This window comes from Coregonus lavaretus (assembly GCF_964263955.1).
Source record: "Coregonus lavaretus genome assembly, chromosome: 31".
Classification (NCBI taxonomy): domain Eukaryota; kingdom Metazoa; phylum Chordata; class Actinopteri; order Salmoniformes; family Salmonidae; genus Coregonus; species Coregonus lavaretus.
The window spans coordinates 3,504,140-3,523,646 of NC_140018.1; the positions used below are offsets into that span (position 1 = coordinate 3,504,140).

The following is a 19,507-nucleotide window of genomic DNA, read 5'->3' on the forward strand; positions in this document are numbered from 1 at the left end:
GAGAGAGAGAAAGAGAGAAAGAGAGACAGAGACAGACACAGAGACAGAGACAGAGAAAAGAGACAGAGAAAAGAGAGAGAAGAGATAGTGTTAGACATAGCCTAAGGGTGTTTACTTTGTTATATAAAAACATCCACCCAAATACAATACACTCACTAATATAAAAAAGAAGAAAACACACAGACACAAACTCACATTATGTTATTCTAACCTTGGGAGACCTAAAATTGATTTCCATTCAAAAGTCTACTTTCCCTAAGCCTAACCCTAAACCCAACCCTAATTCTAGCCCTAACCTTAAATCTAACTAATCTAATGTCCCCTTAAGGGAGAATTTCCCTTGTTTTACTATCCTTGTGGGGACTTGTGGGGTCTTGTGGGGTCTTGTGGGGTCTTGTGGGGTCTTGTGGGGACTTGTGGGGTCTTGTTGGGTCTTGTGGGGTCTTGTGGGGATTTGTGGGGACTTGTGGGGTCTTGTGGGGACTTGTGGGGACTTGTGGGGACTTGTGGGGATGTGTGGGGTCTTGTGGGGACTTGTGGGGATGTGTGGGGTCTTGTGGGGACTTGTGGGGACTTGTGGGGACTTGTGGGGATGTGTGGGGTCTTGTGGGGATGTGTGGGGTCTTGTGGGGACTTGTGGGGATGTGTGGGGTCTTGTGGGGACTTGTGGGGTCTTGTGGGGTCTTGTGGGGACTTTCGGCACGCAAGAGGATAGTAATACAAGCACACACACACACACACACACACACACACACACACACACACACACACACACACACACACACACACACACACACACAGTCTTGTACAGCTAACCTTGTGGGGACACACAATTCAGTCCCATTCAAAATCCTATTTTCCCTAACCCTAACCCTAAATTTAACCCTAACCTTTACCATAACCCTAATTGTAACCCAAACCCTAAACATAACCCCTAAGCTTAAAATAGCCTTTGTCCTCATGGGGACGTGGGAAATGTCCCCACGTGGGAAAATGTTCCTTGTTTTACTATCCTTGTGGGGACTTTTGGGGATTTTAGGTCCCCACAAGGATAGAAGAACCAATCCACACACACACAAACACAAAGCCTCCCTACTGTTATTTTATTTTACTTCTGCTCTTTTTTTCTCAACACTTTTTTGTTGTTTTATTCTACTTTTTTATTAAAAATAAATGCACTGTTGGTTAAGGGCTGTAAGTAAGCATTTCACTGTAATGTCTGCACCTGTTGTATTCGGCGCATGTGGCCAATAACATTTGATTTGATTTGATTCACTTACTTGACCTGAGCCTCGGCCTGCATGAATATAAACTCCCACTTCCTGGCGAAGGCTCTCTGTAGTCTGGCCAGGTTCTCCTGATTGATAGAGAGAAGGAGGGGGGAGGGAGGGAGGGAGGGAGGAGGGAGGGAGTGAGAGAGGAAGGAGAGAGAGGGGAGAGCGAGAGGGAGAGGTTAGGGGAGAGGGAGAAGGAGAAGGGCGAGAGGGAGGGAGGGAGGGGTTAGGGGATGGAGGGGTTAGGGGAGGGAGGGAGGGAGGGAGGGAGGGAGGGAGGGAGGGAGGGAGGGAGGGAGGGAGGGAGGGAGATGGAGAGGATGAGGGAGGGAGGGAGTGGGGGAGAGGTAAAAAGGGAGGGAGATAGAGAGTGAGAGGGAGGGGGAGAAACATAAGCAACATGAGTACACACACAACCTACCTAGTAGAGAGACACTGCTATCACCTGAACCTTCGGTTTATATTGGCTGCTTTCACCACCTGTATCAGCCCTGGCCCGCTAGCACACGCTAGCCGTGGCCTCTTACTCACTAGCGCTTCACCACCGGACCTTATGATAACTCAGCTATACAGCTGATATCTGCTGGACTGTTCCTTTTTACGGTACTACATCCTGTTTATGTTTAGCCTCAGCCCAAACATGGTTAGTTTATTGTTGTTTCGGTTATTTCTAATTGTACTATATCACTGTAGACCCCCCAGCCTAGCTAAACCTGCCTTAGATAGCTCCTTTGCCCCTCCCCCTATACACGCGGAGACCGACTCAATTGATGCCTCCAGCGATGCTATCTCTTTCATTGTTACCCAACGCTTAGGTTTACCTCCACTTTACTCATATCCTTCCATATCCTTGTCTGTACATAATGCCCTGAATCTTTTCTATAACACCCGGAAATCTGCCCCCTTTATTCTATGTACCCAACGCACTAGAAGACCAGTTCTTAAAGCCTTTAGCCGTATCCTTATTCTAGTCCTCCTCTGTTCCTCTGGTGATGTAGAGGCTAACCCAGGCCCTGCAGCCCTCAGTATCACTCCTACTCCCCAGGCGCTATCATTTGATGACTTCTGTAATCGCAAAAGTCTTGGTTTCTTGCACATAAATATCAGAAGTCTACTTCCTAAGTTTGAGTTATTCACTGCGTTAGCACACTCTGCCAACCCTGATGTTCTAGCAGTGTCTGAATCCTGGCTCAGGAAGGCCACCAAAAATTCTGAAATTTCCATCCCCAACTATAACATTTTCCATCTAGATAGAACTGCCAAAGGGGGTGGAGTTGCAATCTACTGTAGAGATAGCCTGCAGAGCTCTATCATACTATCCAGGTCTGTGCCCAAACAGTTTGAGCTTCTACTTCTAAAAATCCACCTTTCCAGAAATAAGTCTCTCACTGTTGCCGCTTGCTACAGACCCCCCTCAGCCCCCAGCTGTGCCCTGGACACCATATGTGAATTGATTGCCCCCCATTTAGCCTCAGAGTTTGTACTGCTTGGTGACCTAAATTGGGATATGCTTAATACCCCAGCCATCCTACAATCCAAGCTAGATGCCCTCAACCTCACGCAAATTATCAACGAACCTACCAGGTACAACCCTAAATCCGTAAACATGGGTACCCTCATAGATATCATCCTGACTAACATACCCTCTAAATACACCTCAGCTGTCTTCAACCAGGATCTCAGCGATCACTGCCTTATTGCCTGCGTCCGTAACGGGTCCGCGGTCAAACGACCACCCCTCATCACTGTCAAACGCTCCCTAAAACACTTTAGCGAGGAGGCCTTCCTAATTGACCTGGCCCAGGTATCCTGGATGGATATAGATCTCATTCCGTCAGTAGAGGATGCCTGGTTGTTCCTTAAAAGTAATTTCCTCTCAATCTTAAATAAACATGCCCCATTCAAAAAATACAGAACTAAGAACCGATATAGCCCCTGGTTCTCCTCAGACTTGACTGCCCTTGACCAGCACAAAAACATCCTGTGGCGTACAGCATTAGCATCAAATAGCCCCCGCGATATGCAACTTTTCAGGGAAGTTAGGAACCAATATACACAAGCAGTCAGGAAAGCAAAGGCTAACTTTTTCAAACAGAAATTTGCATCCTGTAGCACTAACTCCAAAAAGTTTTGGGACACTGTAAAGTCCATGGAGAATAAGAGCACTTCCTCCCAGCTGCCCACTGCACTGAGGCTAGGAAACACTATCACCACCGATAAATCTACAATAATCGAGAATTTCAACAAGCATTTTGCTACAGCTGGCCATGCTTTCCATCTGGCTACCACTAACCCGGCCACCAACTCTGCACCCTCTGCTGCAACTTGCCCATGCCCCCCCCGCTTCTCCTTCACACAAATTCAGACAGCTGATGTTTTGAAAGCGCTGCAAAATCTGGACCCCTACAAATCAGCTGGGCTAGACAATCTGGACCCTTTCTTTCTAAAACTAGCCGCCGAAATTGTCGCAACCCCTATTACTAGTCTGTTCAACCTCTCTTTCATAACGTCTGAGATCCCCAGAGATTGGAAAGCTGCCGCGGTCATCCCCCTCTTCAAAGGGGGTGACACTCTAGATCCAAACTGCTACAGACCTATATCCATCCTGCCCTGCCTTTCGAAAGTATTCGAAAGCCAAGTTAACAAACAGATCATCGACCATTTCGAATACCACCGTACCTTCTCCGCTATGCAATCCGGTTTCCGAGCTGGTCACGGGTGCACTTCAGCCACGCTCAAGGTCCTAAACGATATTATAACCGCGATTGATAATAGACAGTACTGTGCAGCCGTCTTCATCGACCTGGCCAAGGCTTTCGACTCTGTCAACCACCGCATTCTTATTGGAAGACTAAATAGCCTTGGTTTCTCAAATGACTGCCTCGCCTGGTTCACCAACTACTTCTCAGATAGAGTTCAGTGTGTCAAATCGGAGGGCCTGTTGTCTGGACCTATGGCAGTCTCTATGGGGGTGCCACAGGGTTCAATTCTTGGGCCGACACTTTTCTCCGTGTATATCAATGATGTCGCTCTTGCTGCTGGTGACTCTCAGATCCACCTCTACGCAGACGACACCATTTTGTATACATCTGGCCCTTCATTGGACACTGTGTTAACAAACCTCCAAACGAGCTTCAATGCCATACAACAATCCTTCAGTAGCCTTCAACTGCTCTTAAACACTAGTAAAACTAAATGCATGCTTTTCAATCGAACGCTGCTGGCACCCGCCCACCCGACTAGAATCACCACTCTCGACGGGTCTGACCTAGAGTATGTGGACAACTACAAATACCTAGGTGTCTGGTTAGACTGTAAACTCAACTTCCAGATTCACATAAAGAATCTCCAATCCAAAGTTAAATCTAGAATCGGCTTCCTATTTCGCAACAAAGCCTCCTTCACTCATGCTGCCAAACATGCCCTCGTAAAACTGACTATCCTACCGATCCTTGACTTCGGCGATGTCATTTACAAAATAGCCTCCAACACTCTACTCAGCAAATTGGATGTAGTCTATCACAGTGCCATCCGTTTTGTCTCCAAAGCCCCATACACTACCCACCACTGTGACCTGTACGCTCTTGTTGGCTGGTCCTCACTACATGTTCGTCGTCAAACCCACTGGCTCCAGGCCATCTATAAAGCACTGCTAGGCAAATCCCCGCCTTATCTTAGCTCATTGGTCACCATAGCAGCACCCACCCGTAGTCTGCGCTCCAGCAGGTATATCTCACTGGTCATTCCCAAAACCAACACCTCCTTTGGCCGCCATTCCTTCCAGTTCTCTGCTGCCAATGACTGGAACGAATTGCAAAAATCTCTGAAGCTGGAGACTCTTATCTCCCTCAATAACTTTAAGCATCAGTTGTCAGAGCACCTTACCGATCACTGCACCTGTACACAGCCCATCTGAAATTAGCCCACCCAACTACCTCATCCCTATATTGTTATTTATTTTGCTCTTTTGCACCCCAGTATCTCTATTTGCACATAATCTCTTGCACATCTAGCATTCCAGTGTTAATACTATTGTAATTATTCTGCACTATAGCCTATTTATTGCCTTACCTCCATAACTTGCTACATTTGCACACACTGTATATATATTTTCTGTTGTATTTCTGACTTTATGTTTTTTACCCCATATGTAACTCTGTGTTGTTGTTTTATTGCACTACTTTGCTTTATCTTGGCCAGGTCGCAGTTGTAAATGAGAACTTGTTCTCAACTGGCTTACCTGGTTAAATAAAGGTGAAATAAAAATAAAATAAAAATCAGCCCGGGCTTACACGACCCACCTAGTAGAGAGAAACTGCTATCACCTGAACCTTCAGTTTATATTGGCTGCTTTCACCACCTGCATCAGCCCGGGCTTTATTGAAATGGAAAGAAACTTTACGCGCAGTGTTTCCAGTTACAGTCAGACAATCATATTTATTGATACTAAAATCCACTAGGAGAGATTTGGACACTCCATGACACTCCAGGCCTGCGTCCCACATTTTCTTATGGGCCCTGGTCAAAAGTAGTGCACTACATAGGGAATAGGGTGCCATTTGGGACGAAGCACATGACACTCAGGTACCCACCGCCTCATAATCAGCCAGCTCCAAACGAGTCTTGTTCTGCATGGTCCTCTTGCACAGATAGATAGCTGGAGGAGAGAGAGAGAGAGAGAGAGAGAGAGAGAGAGAGAGAGAGAGAGAGAGAGAGAGAGAGAGAGAGAGAGAGAGAGAGAGAGAGAGAGAGAGAGAGAGAGAGAGAGAGAGAGAGAGAGAGACTGAGCCTTATCAGTGTTTCTGTAAATCCCTTTCCCTTCAATCCATCCATCCATCCCACTCTCCCTCTCCCCGCATCCATCCATCCATCCATCCATCCCACTCTCCCTCTCCCTCTCCCCGCATCCATCCATCCATCCATCCATCCATCCATCCATCCATCCATCCATCCATCCCACACTCCCTCTCCCTCTCCCCGCATCCATCCATCCATCCATCCATCCATCCATCCATCCATCCATCCATCCATCCATCCCACTCTCCCTCTCCCTCTCCCCGCATCCATCCATCCATCCATCCATCCATCCCACTCTCCCTCTCCCTCTCCCTGCATCCATCCATCCATCCATCCATCCCACTCTCCCTCTCCCCGTATCCATCCATCCATCCATCCCACTCCCCATCATCTCCCATCCCTCCAACCCCCCTCCCTCTACCCTCCTCATCACCCTCTCTCTCTCCCGGTCCTAGTCCCTGATCAGATTTAGTTCCTCCCTGCTCAACCAGGGAGGTGTCCACTGGAGCTGAGTAGTCTTCTGGTCGTGACTGTTCTGAGAGCTGTGGCTATCTGTAATGTCCACTGGAGCTGAGTAATCTTCTGGTCGTGACTGTTCTGAGAGCTGTGGCTATCTGTAATGTCCACTGGAGCTGAGTAGTCTTCTGGTCGTGACTGTTCTGAGAGCTGTGGCTATCTGTAATGTTCACTGGAGCTGAGTAGTCTTCTGGTCGTGACTGTTCTGAGAGCTGTGGCTATCTGTAATGTCCACTGGAGCTGAGTAGTCTTCTGGTCGTGACTGTTCTGAGAGCTGTGGCTATCTGTAATGTCCACTGGAGCTGAGTAGTCTTCTGGTCGTGACTGTTCTGAGAGCTGTGGCTATCTGTAATGTCCACTGGAGCTGAGTAGTCTTCTGGTCGTGACTGTTCTGAGAGCTGTGGCTATCTGTAATGTCCACTGGAGCTGAGTAGTCTTCTGGTCGTGACTGTTCTGAGAGCTGTGGCTATCTGTAATGTTCCACAGGAGTGATGTCCTATAGGAGGCAGTGTAAGCCCCTACAGTGAATGACTTACCATAGACAAAGAATTTCCACCCATCACAGAACTTTGATTTTAAGGGAGTATCTGTTCTACTATTTCTATGGACTTACCATAGTCTGTGTTCTCTGGCTCCCAGCAGTTAGAAAGCCAGAAATATGGAGCCTGAGGGTCAAGGAGGAGAGGTGGATAGAATAGGGAAGGTGAGAAGGCAGGAGAGGAATAGAGAGATGTTTGGATAGAAGAGAGGAAGGAGAGAGGAAGGAGAGAGGAATGGAGAGAGGAAGGAGAGAGGAAGGAGAGAGGAAGGAGAGAGGAATAGAGAGATGTTGGATAGAAGAGAGGAAGGAGAGAGGAAGGAGAGAGGAAGAGAGAGGAATGGAGAGAGAAGGAGAGAGGAAGGAGAGAAGGAATAGAAGATGTTTGTATAGAAGAGAGGAAGGAGAGAGGAAGGAGAGAGGAATAGAGAGATGTTTGGATAGAGAGAGGAAGGAGAGAGGCAGGACAGAGGAGGAGAGAGGAAGGAGAGAGGAAGGAGAGAGGATGGAGAGAGGAAGGAGAGAGGAATGGAGAGAGGAATGGAGAGAGGAAGGAGAGAGGAATGGGAGATAATGAAGGTATTGTTGAGAGGTGAGAGGCATTGGGACAATATTAAAGAGGCAATAACTTAAAGGTTTTTTTTTTTATGTCATTTTGTAAAGATACACTACCGGTCGAAAGTTTTAGAACACCTACTCATTCAAGGGTTTTTCTTTATTTTTTACTATTTTCTACATTGTAGAATAATAGTGAAGACATCAAAACTATGAAATAACACATATTGAATCATGTAGTAACCAAAAAAGTGTTAAACAAATCAAAATATATTTTATATTTGAGATTCTTCAAATAGCCACCCTTTGCCTTGATGACAGCTTTGCACACTCTTGGCATTCTCTCAACCAGCTTCATGAGGTAGTCACCTGGAATGCATTTCAATTAACAGGTGTGCTTTCTTAAAAGTTAACTTGTGGAATTTCATTCCTTCTTAATGCGTTTGACCCAATCAGGTTGTGTTGTGACAAGGGGGGGGGGGGGGGGTATACAGAAGATAGCCCTATTTGGTAAAAGACCAAGTCCATATTATGGCAAGAACAGCTAAATAAGCAAAGAGAAACGACAGTCCATCATTACTTTAAGACATGAAGGTCAGTGACTTCCTCATGTTAAGGTCTCTGAGCCTCTCAGAGTAGGCCGCCTTTTGTAGAAACAGAGGAAGTATCTAAGTGGGTGTGGTGTTGTGTCGTACGGATCAGGTTGGTTTTGATTTGGTTCCATGACTGAGCTGGAAGGTAGCTGGTACTTTATAGGATCTTTGTCCATCTCAATCACTCAGATTAACACGGGGCAGCACTTTGGAGAAGCCATATCTCCCTCTCTAGACTGAGATAGACACGAAAAAAGACAGAGGATGCCATCAAGAGACCAGGAAGTAGCATGGGAGAACAACTGGTCACATTGGTGCAGTTTCACTCACTGGCAGTCAAGAGTTCCATCTGGCTCCTCAGTGCAGATATCCTTTCTGAAGAAATCTGACATGTATGACATTTTGGGGTTTAGCTGTTGAAGGGAGAATGTTCCTACACCTTTCCCACAACCTTTTGTAAGGTTCTGGAACATTCACAGAACCAAATGTGGTTTGCTGGGATCACTATCTGATCCCTCCTTGTCTCATTTTAGCTTCCTTATAACCTTATACGGCCATAGCTTTATATCGTGGTGCTCACCTGGAAGCTGCCTTATACCCTTATATGGTCATGGTGTTCACCTGGAAGCTGCCTTATACCCTTATATGGTCATGATGTTCACCTGGAAGCTGCCTTATACCCTTATATGGTCATGGTGTTCACCTGGAAGCTGCCTTATACCCTTATATGGTCATGGTGTTCACCTGGAAGCTGCCTCATAGCCTTATATGGTCCTACTGCTCACCTGGAAGCGATAGAAGGATCCATCGTCTTTGAGTGACAGGACGTGATCAGAGATGGGGAAGAGATATCCCTGAGCAGCAATCAGACTCCCGATGTGCATCGCCTCAGCTACAGGGGAACGACAAGGATTGGACACAGTCAGTGATTTACTTACAAGTAATACATGCTGGTTTATGAAGGGTCTATACTTTATTGCATGCTTATTGAGATGTTTCAGCTTTTGAATACAAAGCTCATTATCTTGAACTATATCAATGTACAGTAACACTACAAGAAGAGACAATTACAAACATGTAACACACGCTCTATTAAGAGTTTATAAAGGGTTTATTACATGTTTAATACATGTTTAGTAAGCTTTAATTGCCATTGAATACAAAAACATTTAAAATAGTCTTCATGACATATACTCTCCCGAGTGGCGCAGTGGTCTAAGGCACTGCATCGCAGTGCTAGCTGTGCCACTAGAGAGCCGGCAGCAATGTATAATGCCAGGGTTGTGGGTTCGATTCCACGGGGGGCCAGTATGAAAAATAAAACACTCACTAACTGTAAGTCGCTCTGGATAAGAGCGTCTGCTAAATGACTAAAATGTAAATGTAAATATACCCACCAGGATCCTCAATGGCTAAGTTCTTCATCAGCCACTGCACTATATCTGCACCTGGTAGAGACAAGAGACAGAGAGGACTGTTATAGAAGAGCAACACACACACAGACAGAGAGAGAGAGAGAGAGAGAGAGAGAGAGAGAGAGAGAGAGAGAGAGAGAGAGAGAGAGAGAGAGAGAGAGAGAGAGAGAGAATGGCGCTTGTAACGCCAGGGTAGTGGGTTCGATCCCCGGGACCACCCATACGTAAAAATGTATGCGCACATGACTGTAATACGCTTTGGATAAAAGCGTCTGCTAAATGGTTTATTATTTTTATGAGGGACAGTGTCTGACAGACCTACCAACCTGCACAAGTCCTCTATATTGTTATTGTTCAATGGTTATTTTGACCCTTGGTTATTGTTGTTACTGTTGTCCGTTGACAATATTGATTATTATTATTTTAATTATGTTAAAAGTGTAAATATCCAAAGTAAGCTTTGGCAATATGTACATTGTTACGTCATGCCAATAAAGCAAATTGAATTGAATTGAATTGAATTGAGAGAGAGAGAGAGAGAGAGATAGAGAGAGAGAGAGAGAGAGAGAGAGAGGGAGAAACAGAGAGAGAGAGAGCGAGAGAGAGAAACAGAGAGGGAGAGATGGAGAGAGAGAGAGGGTAGAGAGAGAAACAGAGAGAGAGAGAGAGAGAGAGAGAGAGAGAGAGAGAGGGAGAGAGAGGGTAAGAGAGAGAGGGTAAGAGAGAGAAACAGAGAGATCGAGAGAGAGAGAGAGGGTAAGAGAGAAACAGAGAGAGCGAGAGAGAGAGAGAGGGTAAGAGAGAGAAACCGAGAGAGAGAGAGAGAGCGAGAGAGACAGACCATCCTCTCCTTGACCACAGAAGTGTTGCCTAATTCCCCATCATTTATTAAATGTTCTGGCCTGCGGCTCTATGCTGTGTAGCCGTGTGTGTGTGTGTGTGTGTGTGTGTGTGTGTGTGTGTGTGTGTGTGTGTGTGTGTGTGTGTGTGTGCGTGCGTGCGTACATGCATCCGTGTGTGTGTCTCTCTCTCGATCTCTGTGTTTGTGTGCTGCTGAGCGAAAGCCACAGTGCATTAGCAATTGTTTTTATTGATATGCTGCTCTGCTCATGGCCCTCTATGTGTGTGTGGGCCAGACGCAGCCACGCAGCCTCACACACACACACACACACACACACGTCTGTCCGCCTGTCTGTCCGTCTGTAACTCTACACCTTTCACCTGTGACGACGCTGGGTATCTTGGTCAGGAAGCTCTTAACAGTTCTGATGGGAACACCCTCAGTCTCATCCTGGATACGGGTCACTATCTCCTCAATCTGCAGGGAGAGGAGAGATTGAGGTAAGGTAGGTTTGAAAGATGAAGTATGCGGTTAAGATGAGAATGATGAATGGACTGAAAGTGTGACTGAAGGTGTGACTGAAGGTGTGACTGAAGGTGTGACTGAAGATGTACAGGGAAACACTGTATGAGAGCTTAGGTGAGATTTCAAGTAAGTATAAAGATGCAGGCTAGAGAGCTGGTAGAGTTGGCGGCACGGACATAAGAAGAGACGGACGTGAGGTTAAAGGTCACAACCGAAAAGCAAGCGAAGCTCACCTGTCGTCCCTGTGGCTTCGGAACTCTCCCTCATCGCGGGGGGAACCTTTCTTCAGAAGAGCCCCAGTTTCCCCCGTACGCCCCCCACCTCTTTCCCCAAACACCACTTTACACATTATTTTAATTGAACCTTTATTTATACAGCTTATTCTCATTCAGATTAAATTAATTTTACAAGAAAGACCAGAGATACGTATCCCAGTTGTTAGAATGAAGGCTGTGCTCCTTTTTTGGAAATGAATGTATAATATCACTAAGTAATATCACTAATTTTACTATTGCCTGAATTACACGATCGGTCACAACCGATTACATCAGCATTAAAGACAAGGCTCAAGTCTATCAAATGCTTATAGAGAGTGATGTGTAGACAGTGGGTTTGAGTAACAGGAGAATTCCAGATAGTTTACATTTTAATTCCAGGCGCACACACACACACACACACACACACACACACACACACACACATAGACATTCACACACACGCACACCTCAGGCATATTAATATCCCTGTAGCCAGTAATGAAACATGTTGCCGACCTCAGAGCAGAGTCATCTGATTATATTCGATTATCCAGCTGTTTGTGTTTAGATTGCATGTAGTCATCCCTCTGCTTCTCACTGTGTGTGTGTGTGTGTGTGTGTGTGTGTGTGTGTGTGTGTGTGTGTGTGTGTGTGTGATTGGGAAGTGAGACCTAACACACAGCTATGCATAACCCAATCAAAACAAACAGAGAGCCCACCTGAGAGAGAGAGAGAGGTAACTTCCACAAAGCTGTGAACGATCTGAGAAACAAGGCAAGAAGGGCCTTCTATGCCATCAAAAGGAACATAAAATTCGACATACCAATTAGGATCTGGCTACAAATACTTGAATCAGTTATAGAACCCATTGCCCTTTATGGTTGTGAGGTCTGGGGTCCACTCACCAACCAAGAATTCACAAAATGGGACAAACACCAAATTTAGACTCCGCATGCAGAATTCTGCCAAAATATCCTCAGTGTACAACATAAAACACCAAATAATGCATGCAGAGCAGAATTAGGCCGATACCCACTAATTATCAAAATCCAGAAAAGAGCCGTTAAATTCAAAAACCACCTATAAGGAAACGATTCCCAAACCTTCCATAACAAATCCATCACCTACAGAGAGAAGAACCTGGAGAAGAGTCCCCTAAGCAAGCTGGTCCTGGGGCTCTGTTCACAAACACAAACAGACCCCACAGAGCCCCAGGACAGCAACACAGTTAGACCCAACCAAATCATGAGAAAACAAAAAGAGAATTACTTGACACATTGGAAAGAATTAACAAAAAACTGAGCAAACTAGAATGCTATTTGGCCCTAAACAGAAAGTACACAGTGGCAGAATACCTGACCACTGTGACTGACCCAAACTTAAGGAAATCTTTGACTATGTCCAGACTCAGTGAGCATAGCCTTGCTATTGAGAAAGGCTGCCGTAGGGATACCTGGCTCTCAAGAGAAGACAGGCTATGTGCACACTGCCCACAAAATGAGGTGGAAACTGAGCTGCACTTCCTAACCTCCTGCCAAATGTGTGACCATATTAGAGACACATATTTCCCTCAGATTACAGCGATCCACAAAGAATTTGAAAACTAACCCAATTTTGATAAACTCCCATATCTATTGGGTGAAATACCACAGTGTGCCATCACAGCTGCAAGATTTGTGACCTGTTGCCGCAAGAAAAGGGCAACCAGTGAAGAACAAACACCATTGTAAATATAATCCATATTTATATTTATTTATTTTCCCTTTTGTACTTTTATTCTTTTGGAACTTCTGAGTGTAATGTTTACTGTCAATTTTTATTGTTTATTTCACATTTGTTTACTATCTACTTCACTTGCTTTGGCAATGTTAACATACGTTTCCCATGCCAATAAAGCCCTTAAATTGAATTGAATTGAGAGTGAGAGAGGGAGAGCGAGAGGGAGGGAGAGAGCAAGAGAGAGAGAGAGGGGGAGAGAGAGAGAGAGAGAGAGAGAGAGAGGAGAGAGAGAGAGAGAGAGAGAGAGAGAGAGAGAGAGAGAGAGAGAGATAGAGAGAGAGAGAGAGAGAGAGAGAGAGAGAGAGAGAGAGAGAGAGAGCAAATATGAGAATAAATGTTTGCTGTTATCCTGCTTTTCTCACTCTTAACAACTTAGTTACCGTATTTCTGACTGGGCTGTAATTTATTTTTGCAACATGAAATCACTATCAGTTACCAAGATGTTGACGTCATCATTCTGCAGGAGGCATGGTGCAGGAGACATGGAGACATGGTGTAAGGCAGACATTGTCACTCACTGTCCCACAGGCTACAGAGAGGTAATTGTGCCATCACAGAAACACAGCTCTGTCAATAGAGGCAGAGACTCTGGAGGATTGATCGTTTGGAACAAATCCGAACTACAAAATCTAATTGATCCCCTCAAAATTGGTAAATATCACATTTGGTTAAAACTGAAAAAAGAACTTGTACTGACAGAAAAATATGTGTTCCTTTGCGCAATATAACCCCCCCCCCCTCAGAATCCCCATATTACTCTGAGGAGATATTCCCCACCTTTGAGGAAGAGACATTGACCCTTTCTCAATCATATTTACACCCTACACACCCTGATAGATAAACGTGTCCATCAAAATAATTCCAAAATGTACGCTTGCTTTATCGACTTCCAAAAAGCATTTGATTCTATTTGGCAACAGGACTGTTCTACAAAGTTATTGAAAGTGGTGTAGGGGGTAAAACATATGACATAATTCAATAAATCTATCAGGGTGTGTAGGGTGTAAATATGATTGGTCGTGTGTTTTGGTATAAATCCAAGTTGGCTTTTACTCAAGACATTGTGCTTATTAAGGAAGTTTAGAACTCTTAAATTTATAATACTACAGAAAACCTTCCCCAGGTTACTGTTCACACAAATGCCGCTGTAATTGTTAGGGTGAAATGTGTCTCTGTTCTTAAAGATTGAGGTTATGAGTCCTTGATTCCAGATGGCAATACGTGCAGCATCAAAATTGGCAAGAAAAATAACACAATTCTTTAACCAAGGGCGGGGCCTTCGAAAGGGTTGCAATCTGAGCCCTGCACTCTTCAGTATTTACATCAACGAATTGGCCACTATTCTAAATCCTCAGCCCCTGGTGTTTGTCTCCACAATTCAGAGGTTAAATGCCTGCTCTTCGCAGATGACCTGTGCCTGCTGTCACCCACAGCACACGGCCTACAGCAGAACCTGGACCTGCTAGAGCAGTACTGCCAGACCTGGGCCCTGGCAGTAAACCTCAAACCGACATAAATAATGATTTTCCAGAGAAGATCCAGATCTCAGGGAATTAGACCAAAGTTCTCAATTGGCACAAAATATATGGACTATTGCACACATTACAATTACTTTAGCTTTAAACATAAGATCAACTGGACACCTTAATGATGCAGTGAATGAACTGAGAGAGAAAGCACGCAGGCCATTCTACGCCATTAAAAAACAAATTCTAATTGAAATACCTATTAAAATTTGGCTAAAACTAATTGAATGTGTCATTGAACTAATTTCACTTTATGGCAGCGAGGTGTGGGGTCCACTTGCAATTGGGACAAACACCCAATTGAAACCCTGCATGCAGAGTTCTGAATCAGACGTCAACCCCTCTCCAGGGTCGGGGCCTCCCACACCAGGGTCCAGAAAGGGCTTGGTGCATTGCGGGGGGATTGCCAGTCCAGGCCCAGACGTCAGCCCCTCTCTAGGGTCGGAGCCTCCCACACCAGGGACCAGACAGGGCTTGGTGCATCGTGGGAGGACTGAGGGGTGCAACGGGGAGGCAGTAAGGGAGAGGACGTCACGCCCGGAGCCGGAGCCGCCACCGAGGCTAGATGCCCACCCGGACCCTCCCTGTTAAGTTAGGTTTTGCGGCCGGAGTCTGCACCTTTGGGGGGGGGTACTGTCACGCCCTGGCCTTGAGAGCCCGGTTTTCTTTAGTTACGTTGGTCAGGGTGTGAATGCTAGAGGTTACCATGTGAATATCTAGGTATCTATGTGTAGATCTAGATTATATATTTCTATGTTGGCCGGGTGTGGTTCGCAATCAGAGGCAGCTGTCGATCGTTGTCTCTGATTGGGGATCATACTTAGGTAGCCATTTTGCCTACCTATGTTGTGGGATCTTGACTCTTGTTTGGCTTGTTTGTGTGTAGCCATTGTGAACTTCACGTTATGTTGCTTTTGTTGTTTTGTCGTGTGTCAACTTTGTTAATAAACATGTATGCATTCCACGCTGCACCTTGGTCCAATCCTCCTCAGTGAGCACAGCCTTGCCATTGAGAAGGGTAGACACAGGAAAACCTGGCTCCCTGTAGAGGAAAGGCAACCCGAAACAGAGCTGCATTTCCTGACAAAATGTAAAAAATATAAAACAATTAGAGTGTCAATTCCCCAAATTTGAATCCATTATTCAAGGTTTCAAAGACCTCTCTGATGAGAATAGGCTACCCGTCCTGTTGGGGGAGGACACAGAGAGCTGTGGGTTGGCAGCGCACTACATTGCTGCCTGCCATAAGATGAGGGACAGTGTCTGACAGACCAACCAACCATTGTTATTGTTATTGTTATTGTTATTGTTATTGACCATTGTATGGTTATTTGTAAAGTAATCCTTCTACCCCCCCCCCCCCCAAAAAAAATTGTAAAGTGGTTATCCCACTGGCTATAGGGTAAATGCACCAATTTGTGAGTCGCTCTGGATAAGAGCACCTGCTAAATGACGTAAATGTGCCCTTGAGCAAGGCACTTAACCCTAATTGCTCCTGTAAGTCGCTCTGGTTAAGAGCGTCTGCTAAATGACTAAAATGTAAATGTAATTTGTACCCTTGATCATTGTTGTTACTGATTGTCTCGTTGACAATAAGTAAGCTTTGGCAATATGTACATTGTTACGTCATGCCAATAGAGAGAAAATGAGAGATAGATAGAGAGACAGAGAGAGAGAGAGAGAGAGAGAGAGAGAGAGAGAGAGAGAGAGAGAGAGAGAGAGAGAGAGAGAGCGAATGGAACACAATTCTGAAGCAAAATTAGCAAGCAACCATAGGAGAGAAATGCACATTAAATGAATCATGTGACAAAAAAAAAAAACTCATACTGACACTTGTATAGAAACACACAGAAACCCAAGAACACCTGAAAATACAAGGACATGCAAAACATACATGTACTGAACTTAGGTTGAAACATACCATCTCCATGGACTCTAATGATATGTTCTCATGTAGGTTAAAACATACCATCTCCATGGACTCTAATGATATGTTCTCATGTATACTGAACAAAAATACAAACGCAACATGCAACAATTTCAACGATTTTACTGTGTTACAGTTCATATATGGAAATCAGTAAATTTAAATAAATTCATTAGGCCCTAATCTATGGATTTCAAATGGCTGGGCAGGGGTGCAGCCATGGGTGGGCCTTTTATTTAGAGTGGCCTTTTATGGTCCCCAGCACAAGGTGCACCTGTGTAATGATCATGCTGTTTAATCAGCTTCTTGATAAGCCACAACTGTCAGGTGGATGGATTATCTTGGCAAAGCAGAAATGCTCACTAACAGGGATGTAAACAAATGTGTGCACAACATTTTAGAGAATTACGTTTTTTTGTGCATTTGGAACATTTTATTTCAGCTCATGAAACATGGGACCAACACTTTACATGTTGTGTTTATATTTTCGTTCAGTATAGGTTAAAACATACCATCTCCATGTATTCACCTGCTACATATACTCTCATTTGACCCTTTCAGCATTAGGAATGTAATACTAAGTACCATCCATTCTGACACACCCACACTGGGTTGCAGTGGGTCACAGTTTCCTCAGTCTATTCTGTCATGCACACTGTATCTCTGTGCAAGCTATACCCCACCACCCATATCTACACCAGCCTATATCATCAACATTAATCATATATTTTGAGGAAGGAAACAATGGGTGAACACAATGTTGTCGCCTTTCCTCAGCAGAACTGTTTCCACAGTCATTAAAAACCCAGTGCCAGAGAGTTGTGGTGTAGTTTGGAGACAGACCCGGCGTGTCTCACAGCCAGAGACACCACCAGCCTCTGGCTGAACATCACAATCAACAGTGATCAAAATGTTATGTTCCGGAACAGACAGAACAGCTCACAGCCTCCCTTAAGTGTGACGAACCTCATTACCACCTAACTACTGGACATGCTGACAGCTAATGGGTGTTAACGCACATCCAACATCTTATACCCCATCGGTTGTAAATAAACCCTTTTTTTAAGCTGATATAACTTGTATCATTATTATAGGGCTGTGAAGCCGAATGGCTTCAGACTGAGCATTTCTCACCATTTATTTACTGAGAGCAATTTCTGTTTTATATCAGGTGTCCATTTATTTACAGTAGTGTGTTGATTAATTATTGCTTTCTCCAGTGGAAATACATAATACGTTTAAAAATGCCAAATATACCAAAAGCTGAATCAAGCACAGGTTTACGACTATTTAACTATGTTAATCATTACTGAAACATGCAAACTACAAACATTTAACCAGTTAATAAAGATAATGAATACACATATTTTATTAAAAATAATTCATACAAAAGTCAAGAGTTGGCTATAACATGAGTACAAACAAAGTGAGTGTGTGTATATTATGGTGTGCATTGTAATTTCCCATCATAAAAACGTATCCCCATGCCCCAATCAAATACCTTCAAGGATACCAAAAAAAAAATGCATTATGAAAGAAATGGTGTATTGTACACGAAAATAAGAAAATAGTGTAGCCCTTTCTGACTACAAGTGCACCAGTATCCCAAAGTATTAAGTGAAAACAAGCATAGAAAACAGTTTTAGCGTTAATAAAACAAACAACAACGTAAGGCTACTATTATATTATAATTATTTTGGTTACAACCTGGTTGATTAACAATATTGGGTTGTTTGCCATCACTAGGTGGCTTTCACCCGGTTACGTAACCCTGCACCTTAGAGGCTGCTGCCCCATTTACATTTACACACAGGTATTCCTTAAAGAGGTGGGGTTTCAAATGTCTCCGGAAGGTGGTGAGTGACTCCGCAGTCCTGGCGTCGTGAGGGAGCTTGTTCCACCATTGGGGTGCCAGAGCAGCGAACAGTTTTGACTGGGCTGAGCGGGAACTATGCTTCCGCAGAGGAAGGGGAGCCAGCAGGCCAGAGGTGGATGAACGCAATGCCCTCGTTTGGGTGTAGGGACTGATCAGAGCCTGAAGGTACGGAGGTGCCGTTCCCCTCACAGCTCCATAGGCAAGCACCATGGTCTTGTAACAGATGCGAGCTTCAACTGGAAGCCAGTGGAGTGTGCGGAGGAGGGGGGTGACGTGAGAGAACTTGGGAAGGTTGAACACCAGACGGGCTGCGGCATTCTGGATGAGTTGTAGGGGTTTAATGGCACAGGCAGGGAGCCCAGCCAACAGCGAGTTGCAGTAATCCAGACGGGAGATGACAAGTGCCTGGATTAGGACCTGTGCCGCTTCCTGTGTAAGGCAGGGTCGTACTCTCCGAATGTTGTAGAGCATGAACCTGCAGGATCGGGTCACCGCCTTGATGTTAGCGGAGAACGACAGGGTGTTGTCCAGGGTCACGCCAAGGCTCTTCGCACTCTGGGAGGAGGACACAACGGAGTTGTCAACCGTGATGGCGAGATCATGGAACAGGCAGTCCTTCCCCGGGAGGAAGAGCAGCTCCGTCTTGCCAAGGTTCAGCTTGAGGTGGTGATAAAGCCCCATATACAATGACTTGAAATCACTGGCCACTTGAATAACGGAAAACTAGTCACTCTAATAATGTTTACATATTTTTGCTTTACTCATCTCATATGTATATACTGTATTCTATTCTACTGTATTTTAGTCTATGCCACTCCGACATTGCTCATCCTAATATTTCTAATATTTTTATATTCCTTAATTCCATTCATTTTAGGTTGTGTGTATTGTGTGTATTGTTGTGAATTGTTAGATATACTGTTGGAGCTAGAAACACAAGCATTTCGCTACACCCGCAATAACATCTGCTAAACATGTGTATGTGACAAATACAATTTGATTTGATTTGATTTGAACACGTTTGAACACGTTTGTTTTTTTATATTTTTATATAAATAAATATGGGACACAAATAAAGGCAGCGTAGA

The 19,507-nt window shown here is 44.7% G+C and overlaps 1 protein-coding gene across 6 annotated transcripts in view; it reads right to left on the minus strand.

The window, feature by feature from the left end:
- The window catches only part of LOC311106313 (regulator of G-protein signaling 6-like), a gene marked incomplete at both ends in the record, with an annotated part of 110,294 nt that overhangs the window by 20,059 nt on the left and 70,728 nt on the right, over window positions 1-19,507 (minus strand). For all 6 annotated transcript variants that reach the window (XM_084148622.1, XM_084148620.1, XM_084148621.1 and 3 more), the window contains 6 exons: window positions 1,281-1,357; window positions 5,867-5,931; window positions 7,201-7,252; window positions 9,059-9,165; window positions 9,671-9,721; window positions 10,910-11,006. In XM_084148622.1, the coding sequence (XP_084004748.1) occupies window positions 1,281-1,357; window positions 5,867-5,931; window positions 7,201-7,252; window positions 9,059-9,165; window positions 9,671-9,721; window positions 10,910-11,006 (449 nt within the window). The remainder of the gene's footprint in view (window positions 1-1,280; window positions 1,358-5,866; window positions 5,932-7,200; window positions 7,253-9,058; window positions 9,166-9,670; window positions 9,722-10,909; window positions 11,007-19,507) is intronic.